At 38.0% G+C, this 10,481-nt stretch overlaps 1 protein-coding gene across 1 annotated transcript; it reads right to left on the bottom strand.

The window, feature by feature from the left end:
* Positions 1–2,346: 2,346 nt before the first annotated feature.
* Positions 2,347–4,957, bottom strand: LOC121444365 (germ cell-less protein-like 2). Its single transcript, XM_041646178.1, has 2 exons — positions 4,922–4,957; positions 2,347–3,690 (listed from the first exon to the last, which is right to left on the bottom strand). Exons 1-2 carry the CDS (start codon positions 4,955–4,957, stop codon positions 2,347–2,349), a joined length of 1,380 nt encoding a protein of 459 aa, XP_041502112.1.
* Positions 4,958–10,481: the final 5,524 nt, after the last annotated feature.

Here is a 10,481-nt window from a genome sequence, read left to right as displayed (position 1 = left end):
AATGGGCCAGGGCAGTTCCTTTATTAGCCAATGATTTTCCTCCATCACTTCATGATAAAGGTCTTGGAGAGAGCAGGGATACAAGGAACATACCTAAACATAATAAGGGCAATATACAGCAAGGCAACAGCCAACATCAAACTAAATGGAGAGAAACAAAGTGATCCCACTGTAATCAGCAAGAAGACAAGGCTGTCCTCTCTCTCTCCATATCTATTCAGTATAGTACTTCAGGTTCTAGGTAGAACAATAAGATGACAAAAGGAGACCAAGGGGATACAAATTGGAAAAGAAGAAGTCAAACACTCACTATTTGCTGATGATATAATAATTTACATAAGTGACCGCAAAAATTCTAACAAGGAATTTTAAAACTCATAAACACCTCAGTAATGTAGCAGGATACAAGAGTAACTCAAAAACGGTCACAAAGCAATTTCTTTACACATGACAGGAAATGACACTCAATTTTCCACAGCCATAATTGCATACACAATGCACAAGTCTTGCATATGACCTATCTCATCACTATTCCAGCATAGTTGGTGGAGAAGCTCACTACAGTTGATTTATAAGCTCCAAACAGTTGAGAACTGCCAGGGGAAAGTCAGTTTTCTTCAGAGATAGGATCCCTGGTAAATTATCCATATACAGTGAACAGCCTTACAGCCATGGGAATATGGACAACAAGTTGATCTCAGACCTACAGCCATGTGCATATGGACAGCAAGTTGGAATCAGTAGATTATATAAGAACAAATGAAGCAGGGCGGGGAAGTGGGAAGATAGACCCAATAGTTGCTGGGAGTCAGTGAGTACAGAAACAAAATATGTTTATGTATGAAAGAAAACTAATAAAGATAATTCAAACAAAGAATTGTTGGAAATATTTATGGGGACCTTTAAAGTTGGACTAAATGCATTTCTCTTTTCTCTTCTTTTTTATTGAGCTTTACATTTTTTCTGCTCCCCTCCCTGCCTCTCCACTTCCCCCTTCAATCCTCCATCAAGGTCCCCAAGCTCCCAATTTACTCAGGAGATCTTGTCTTTTTCTATTTCCCATGTAGATTAGATCTATGTAAGTCTTCTTAGTGTCCTCATTGTTGTCTAGGTTCTCTGGGATTGTGGTTTGTAGGCTGGTTTTCTTTGCTCTATGTTTAAAAACCACCTATGAGTGAGTACATGAATGCATTTTATACCACGACATGGTGGTGAGCCTATGAGGAGGAAGGGATTGAAGGTTGTGGCTGAACAGTGGTGTGATTGGGCTTCATGTGGACAAGGGTCAGAGCTGTGACTGCTAGAGCTATCAGCTTGGCAATGGAGAAAGCTGAGGACTTGCACTGCACTCATCTCTTTTTATTATTGAGGATGTTATGTGACGAGCTGCGGCAAAGTCCTGCGGTGATGGAGCATCCCCTTGAAGCTTGAGATAAAATAAACCCTCTCCCTTAAGTTGTTCTCCTAAGGGAGTTCTATCACAGTAATCGGGAAAGAAACTAAGGCAGGGAAAGTGAAATAACTCTTTCTTGATAGCCAGAAGACTGGAATCATGAAGATCCATGTTCCATTTCCTGGCTTGTTTATCCCTTTCAAAACTTGCATTCTTTGCTACGTACAGTGACATAAATATATACACATATGTATGTAAACATAGATACTTCTATGTAAACACACTGAATATATAATATACTTGTTTACATAGCAGATGGCATGTTCGATTATAAGATAAATATCCATTTTGGGCATAAATAGTTAAAGATAATCAGCAGCAAAAGTTATCCAAATCATGTAAAATGATCTGAAAACCAATTTTAAAATACCAACATGTTATATGTTACACTATCTGGAAAACCCTGACACTATTTGGTTATTTGAAAGCATAATCAATAGTGACTAATCTCAATTATTTTCTTAACCAATGACTTATATCTTATACACATATAAATAAGCTACAATTCACAACAGTTTGAGCAATAAAGAAATTTTTTTATTCTGTCTCAACCTTGGCTGTCGTCAAATCTACTCAACAAGTTCATTTTGCTGATTTTCCTTGCAAATACGTCTCTTATTGCCATTCGAAGCTTGATCGTCGATGGTAAATAAAAATCAAAAGACCAGTTTCTTCTGATTTTCTTTGACAAATTCATTGTTGGATGTGGAATTTTTCTTCAGAAATGTATTAAAATAAAGTGCAGATGGAATTGAGTCCTCTGTGGTGGTGCTAGACTCCTAAGAATTTTCATTTTGTTGTCGGTCATCTTAACTACATTTACAGCACAGCCTTCAAGTTAATGAATCAATCAATGTTTGTAAGCTGCTTCTATGGTCTAATAATTGACAAGATCACACATGTTCTATATTTTCTGATGATAAAAACAGAAAATTGAAGAATATATATAAGGGGAAGCTTAAAACTATACCATCTAACTTCATTACAATTTGTTCCTCGTTATGTTCGAAGGTAACAATTTTGTGACCAGTTGTTTTACTGAATATTACTTTCCCGTTGGAATCAAAACACACCAAAGTTATTTTGAACACTACGTTTCGTACATGTTTTAAACAATATCCATCATACTGCTGACGACTTTCCCTAAAAATGATGTAACGGTTGGTAAAGGTGACTCTTATAGGGAAACTAAACCTAAAATCTGACCACTTCCAGGAGTATTTACCATCTCTCCTAATCATTGTACCACATCTCATGCTGCAGTCTTCGAATTCTTCACTGATGATTCGTGGCCCTATTTCCCTCTGTTCTTGTTCTTGAAGCAAAGCCAGCCATTGCTGTTTATAAATGGGTGTCAGCCATTCTAAAGGTATTAGACGATCTTGTTCAAGAGTAGCTGTGTCATTCAGATCACAGATGATATGTTGAAACCTCAGTTTTTTAAAAATTGGCTGAAATATTAGTCCTTCTTCACTTTCAAGAAAACTGATGTTATCAATGCGTTTCATGTGCTTGTAAAGCCAGAAGTCAGACTTAGTTAACATCTGCCTCACTGTGCCTTTCCAGGATGGATTAAAATAAAGGAATATCCACTCTTTCAGGGTGGTGTAGATGTCCATTTCCTTTCGCATAACTAGTAAATCAGGTGAAGAAATAAGAAGATACATGAGCTTTGTATCAATTCCTCTGTAAAGTTCAACACTTGGGTGAGTCATCAAGTGGCAGAGAAGCCAGTCAAAGCAGCGTGTCTTTATAGATTTCAGTCCGTATGTTTCTGCTGCTGTGTAGTATGAGCACACGGTTTCCCTAGTGATGCTGCTGTTCATGATCTCTTTACATTGCCGGATGACATGCTCCACCTGAAGCAGGCATGCTGCTGCCAAAATGTGAGGAGCTCGACGGGGTGGTATTGGCAAGTCCTCGTCCCTGTAAAATGACCCAAACATAAAGTGCAAGGAGCCGACATCTATATCCCCATTCTTAATCTGCAGGTCAACTACACCACTGTGGGGTTCTTTCCAAGTATCTTTTAGCATCTTAGCAAAGAAGGGTGACTGACATAAAAACGCTTTGTGTAGAGGCCATTCTACTTCAAGTGCACGGATTCGAATGTCGGTATCCTTCCCGTCCAAAAATAAATTTTCGTATGCATACTTAGATGATAGCTTCAGTTTTTTCCTGTAGACGATGCCAAAAAGTTGCTGTAGGTTGATTGCCTGGTTCTCAAACTGCTGTGGCTGTTTAGAAGTCCCATTGATGAAGTCACCCAGCACCTCTCAAAGAGACTCGCAGAAGCTTCTCTGCCATAGCATTGCTGACAGGTCTGTGTCAGCCAGTACTGCCTAGGCTAGCTGAATTTCTCTAGCTCAGGCTCAAACGTCACAGAGCAGACGGGCACTCATTCGTCATTGTCCACTACTGCCCTTCTGGAGCAGAGGCCCCGCCCCCTGGCAACAGGCCCCTTTAAAACTATGAAGTGTGATCTAGCTTCTCCCTACTTCAACTTTCCTCCTTCTCCTTCCTCTCTCCTTCCCTCCTCCTCTCCCTTCCCTTCTACCTAATTTCCTTCTTTCTTTCCTTTCTTCTTTTCCTTTCCCCATTCTCCTCCTTTCCTCTGCCCCCTCCTTTTCCTCCATGGTTTCTAAAGGGGTCACACTATGGTGTTGACGATGACCTCACTCAAATAGTCAAAACCACCTGCCTCAGTGTTTTAAGTCGAATCTTCTTTTCCATAAAGATAATGACCATGTCAAAGCTATCATGATGAGTGTTAAAGATTGTACATATTCCAACTTCCACCCCTGGGGTGCGATAGATCACTTCCTGTCAGTAGTATTGATGTAATATTTACCAACAGCTCTTAGCAATTCAAATGGTAGCCATTCTTATTGCTTATTTTATTAGTCAGTTTTGATTATTCTAAAAGAAGAGTATTGCTTTCATGTATGTAATAGTATATATATATATATACATATGCCCAAAATTTCTGTGTATGCTTTGCCTTGTCTATATCGATATAAAAATATTTTGTTGACTTAAGGTTCCTTATACATCCAGTTATTTTATTAATGTGTATATGTATGCATTTTTTTATGTTTTTCTTTGACAGATTTGCCTTTGCCTATTAAGTGACTATGGTAGTCTTTTAAATAAACTTCAATTCCTTCAAAACCAAGCAAATTTTTAATTATTTGTTTTTATGTTTCAGAGAAGAATTTCCCCTCAACTGAAATAAGACAAATATCTGTCATGTTTTCTTGCTCAATTTTAGTAGTAAAATTGAACTTATTTTCTATAACTAAATATTAACACTTTACCATTTAGTGGATTCTCATATTTTAAAATCACAGGGCATTTTATAAAAGAGTGTATTTACTGTAAGCCAGTTTATTTTTTCAAACAGAAAAAGGTTTATCTATGTTCATGGTCACATAGAGTAAATGCAGACATTAATACAATAAAATTTACCAGAGACTGTCTTTGAAAGTTGGCTGTATGGGCCATGTCAGGCCCACACCCATACAGGATAGACTCTGTCACATTTTTCATCCTTTTTACTTGCAGATTGTGTGAGTTGGGCTTTCTTATCTAGTGTAGTGTCTGTCGTGACTTTTCAAAGCCCACCAATCTCATAGTGATAGGCATGTGCAATGACAATTAAATGCCCAAGTTATTTTTACACAATAGTTTTTGTCTATTTACTAACTATCACAAAATGAGCAATGAATGCAGTGTTTGTCAGATGTTATTTGTGGAATCACTAACTCACATTTCACCCCATTTTCAAATATCAAACTATTCTTTTACTTGTTTTGGTATTGCTTACAATTGACAACTCAAAATTGTTTGCATAGATGGATTAAAATGTGGATACAAGATGGAATAGTTAAATAAAGTCAATTTAACATATTGATCATCTTAACATTTTTTTGATAATATACTCAAAATATATGCTGTCTGTTACTTGTAAGAAATACAGTGTATTTTATTGACATTTTCTTGTACAAGTGCAAGGATAGTTTTATACCCTGCTTCCTAGAAGCTGAGAAGAATAAAGGGTTGATAATTTTAAAAAGCATAAAGAACTTAATTCTTTTAGTCTGCATGCATTTTCAAAACTGCTTTGAAGACATTTGCTTTGATCTAGGACATGCCACCTTTCCTAGATTTGTTTATAAGCTCTCCACCTAAACTTGTTAATTCTCTATCCATATGATGGGTTTCAGAGGTAATAAGATGTTTTGTTAACTATCCTGCTTGCTCTTTGTCATCTCTTCTTATAACTCTGATTTTGGTCATATCTATGTAGTTTTCATAGATCAGAATGGCCTTTTTATTTCTACTGTTAGTTTACAGGAATAATTCGCGAGGATACTGAAGATCCCACCACACTAAACGTCATTAGGGACTGTGCTCCCAACAGTGTTAATATCAGGTTTGGCTTATAGAGGCACCATAGGCCTTTTACCCCATCCAAGGGTCACCTCTTTTATTCTTCATTTATTGATTTTTGTGTTGGGTCTTTCTTCTCTAATATGTTCCCAGAAAAGGCTTAAGTTGTGAAAATATTGACACTCTTATTGACTCTTTATACAGTCACAAATATAAAAATTATCCATCCATGAGGAAAGTTTGATCAGAGATGGGTAGAAAAATGGGTGACATTAGGTTAATTAAAGTGTTAACTAAAGCTAAGGATACATTTTAAAAAGTTGTATGTAAACTTATTGCTTTATAATCTCATTCAGAACATGTAAGTTACAAAAGAGAGATTTAGAAGGCAGACATCCTATATGTCTACATAATGCTGCTTCTGAAAGCCAAGCAAAACACATCAAAATATTCAGTGTCAGATATGAGATACTTCCACATAAATTGTTGGTCAGGAAGTTCCCAAAAGTCTCCAAAACAATCCAGGTTAATGCCACTCTTTTTCTTTGCCCACCATAACTAGTTCTGCTTTTAAAGACAAAACACACTTGGTCACAAATTGTCGAGAAATCAGGCTGGAATGGAACTTCCTTCCTGTCAGTTAAGTCACACAGGAGTGGAATTGCTATGCAGGATGCTGGCAGAGTAACGGAATTTACGTTCTTACCCAGACATGAAACCCACGATCTACAATACCAACCTGCCAGCCAAAATGTGACCACCTGCACAACTAGTGGCATAGGGGTAATCAATGTATCTCTGATTGGATCTGAGGCCCATTCTGCAAGAGGGAATTCATACCTGCTACTTTCAATGTGGAAAAAAAAACATGGCTGAAAAGGTCTTTGGCCCTAGGGGAGAACTTACAACATGTAAACATGACATGTAAACTGTCATGGTGCCAAGCTCCCTTCTAAGTGTCTATTTGTATATCCATAGAGAAAAGCTACTCCAAGACTCAATCAGAGAAAGTCTTTTGGCGATAAACACTGATGAACAAAGATATACGTAACTGCTCAAAGTACTTGATAATAAGTGATGATTGAATGGTATTAATGTCTTTGTAGCACCGGTCTTACCGGGAAGATTCTAGCCTACGTCCATCCTGGGCTGGAGTTTCATCGCGTGTATCTGGCCGGGCGAGCGGGGCGTCTCTGCTCCAGAGAGCAGAGCTGTCGAGTCTGAGCTCACTTCCTCTTCCTCCCAGCATTCTGTTCTGTTTACTCCTCCCACCTATGTTTTAACCTATGAGGGCCAAGCAGTTTCTTTATTGCTTAACTAATGAAATCAACAGATTGATATATGACACTCCCACATCATATATGTACATACTAATTAGGAAGCTCCTACTGTTTTAGGTTTCCATACTACCTCTCCAATGGCCCTGAATTTTAGAGGTTTCTCTCCATATTCTTTTCACTGTCCCCTTCTCCCCTACACATCCCCACTTGATCCTCTGTTTCCAGATCGACCCTACCCATGCATAGCTGTCTACTCTATTTTCCTTTCCTAATGACATCTGTCTGTACCCCAACTCACTTAAAATGTAACTAACCTCTCTTGTTCTATAGATTGTAGCTTGTTTATCATTGACTTAAAGGCTAATATCCACATAAAAGGGAATATATACCATATTTGTCTTTCTAGATCTGTGATCCCTCACTCAGGATGATTTTTTTCTGGTTCCATCCATTTATCTGCAAATTTAATGATGTTATTTTTCAAAATGGTTAACTAATGCTCCATGGTATAAATGTTCCACATTTTCTTTATCCATTCTTCTGTGACGGCCATCTAGGTTGGGTTGTTTCCAATTTCTGGTTATTATGAATAGAGTAGCAATGGACACGGTTGAGCAAGTGTCTCTGCAGTAGGATGAAATTTCATTTTGGTATGTGCCCAAGAGTGGGGTACCTGTATTTGGGGATAGATCGATTCCCATCTGGCTGAGGAAGCACCACACAGATTTCCATAGTAGATGTACAAGTTGGCACTCCCACCAGCAGTGTGTGAGAGTTTCCCTTACTCCATATCCTCAGCTACATGAGCTGTCACCTGTGTTGTTCTTAGTCATTCTCAGTGTTGTAAGATGGAATCTCAAAGTAATTTTGATTAGCAGTTCCGTGATGACTAAGGATGTTGTACATTTTTTAAAGTATTTCTCAGACATTTGGGTTTCCTCTATTGAGAATACTCTCAATATATATTTAGATCTATATACCATATTTTGATTGGGTTATTTGTTTTTTTTGACATGTAGTTTCTTTTTTTAAAATTGGGTTCTACATTTTTCTCTCCTCTACTCCACGTGTCTCCCATCCCCATTTCAGTCCTCCCCCAAAGTCCCCATGCTCCCAATTTACTCAGGAGATCTTGTCTTTTTCTACTTCACATGTTGATTAGATCTATGTAAGTCTCTCTCAGTGTCCTCATTGTTGTCTAATTTCTCTGGGATTGTCGTTTGTAGGCTGGCTTTCTTTGCTTATGTTTAAAACCCACCTATGAGTGAGTACATGTGATAATTGTCTTTGTGTGTCTGCGTTACCTCACTCAAAATGATTTTTCTAGCTCCACCCATTTTCCTGCAAAATTCAAGATGTCGTTATTTTTTCTGCTGTGTAGTACTCCATTGTGTAAATGTACCACATTTTCCTTATCCATTCTTTGGTCGAGGGGCATTTAGGTTGTTTCCAGGTTCTGGTTATGACAAACAAAGCTGCTATGAACATAGTTGAACACATGTCCTCATGCCCTTGTGGCACGATTGAGCATCCTTTGGATATATACTAAAAAGTGGTATTACTGGGTCTTGAGGAAGGTTGTTTCCTAATTTTCTGAGAAATCACCACACTGACATCCAAAGGGGTTGTACCAGCTTGCATTCCCACCAGCAATGTAAAAGTGTTCTTTTTTTCTCTACAACCTCTCCAGCATAAGTTGTCATAAGTGTTTTTGATCTTGACTATTCTTACAAGTGTAAGATGGAATCACAGAGTTGTTTTGATTTGCATTTCTCTGATGACTAAGGATGTTGAACATTTCCTTAATTGTCTTTAAACCATTTTAGATTCCTCTGTTGAGAATTCTCTGTTTAGGTCTGTACTCCTTTTTTTTTTTTTAATTGGATTATGTGTTCTTTTGGTGTCCAATTTCTTGAGTTCTTTGTATATTTTGGAGATCAGACTTCTGTCTGATGTGGGGTTAGTGAAGATCTTTTCCCATTCTGTAGATTGTTGTTTTGTCTTGTTGACCGTGTCCTTTGCTTTACAGAAGCTTTTCAGTTTCAGGAGGTCCTATTTATTCATTGTTTCTCTTAGTGTCTGTGCTGCTGGGGTTCTATTTAGGAAGTGGTTCCCTGTGTCAATGTGTTCAAGTGTACTTCCCATTTTCCCTTCTATACGGTTTAGTGTGGCTGGCTTTATGTTGAGGTCTTTGATCCATTTGGACTTGAATTTAGTACATAGTGATAGATATGGTTTTATTTTCAGTCTTCTTTCTACATGTTGATATCTAGTTATGCCAGCACCATCTGTTAAATATGCTTTCTTTTTTTCCATTTGATAAATTTTGCAGCTTTGTCAAAGATCAGGTGTTTGAAGGTGTGTAGATTAATATCTGGGTCTTCTATTCAGTTCCATTGGCCCACCTGTCTGTTCTTATGCCAATACCAGGCCGTTTTCAGTACTGTAGCTCTGTAGTAGAGTTTGCAGTCAGGGATTGTGATGCCTCCAGAAGTTCTTTTAATGTACAGGATTGTTTTGGCTATCCTGGGTTTTTTGCTTTTCCATACGAAGTTGAGTACCATTCTTTGGAGGTCTGTGAAGAATTTTGCTAGGCAGTACATTGAATGTGTAGATTGCTTTTGGTAAGATTGCCATTTTTACTGTAAATTCTGCTTAACCAAGAGCATGGGAGATCTTTTCACTTTCTGGTGTCTTCTTCAATTTCTTTCTTCAATGATTTAAATTTCTTGTCATACTAGTCTTCCACTTCTTTGGTTAGAATTACTACGAGACCTTTTATATTTGTGGTTATTGTGAAGGTTATTGTTATTCTGATTTCTTTCATCAGTGTACAGGAGGGCTACTGATTTTTTGAGTTAATCTTGTATCCTGCTGTGGGTGGGCAGCCATGAAAGCTAAGTCTGAGCATGTCATCCAAAGGAAGTTCTTTACTTCTAACCATTATCACCTGGGACTCTGGCCATCTATAAATTTAAATAGAGTCAAGAGTCTCAATAGTTTATCCTGAGACAATGTCTTGCAGGCCTAGATTAACTCACCCAGGAGCAGAACATTCAAAGGAAATTCCTGGCATTCCAAGTACTGTAGATAAAAACACCTGCCAGCACTTCACCAGGACACCCCTAGACAAATTTCAGCCAATCGGGGTCCTGAACCCCAGAGACCCTTCACCCTCACCTTTACTACTATCAAAACCCAATTATAATTAAGCTCGGGGCTCTCCGGATATTCCAATATGGTGGACATGCGGAGAGACCGAGTTTGCAAACTTGATTAAAATAAAGGCTCTTTGCTTTTACATATGGGACTCCGTCTCCTTTGTTGGATTTTGTGGAGAACCCCAGATCTGGGCA

This window comes from Microtus oregoni, unplaced genomic scaffold (genome assembly GCF_018167655.1).
Source record: "Microtus oregoni isolate MIOR12 unplaced genomic scaffold, Mior012 000121F_002, whole genome shotgun sequence".
In the NCBI taxonomy this organism is placed as follows: Eukaryota; Metazoa; Chordata; class Mammalia; order Rodentia; family Cricetidae; genus Microtus; species Microtus oregoni.
The sequence above is the reverse complement of the archived record's forward strand: the minus strand, read 5'-3'. Positions and strand labels throughout refer to the sequence as shown.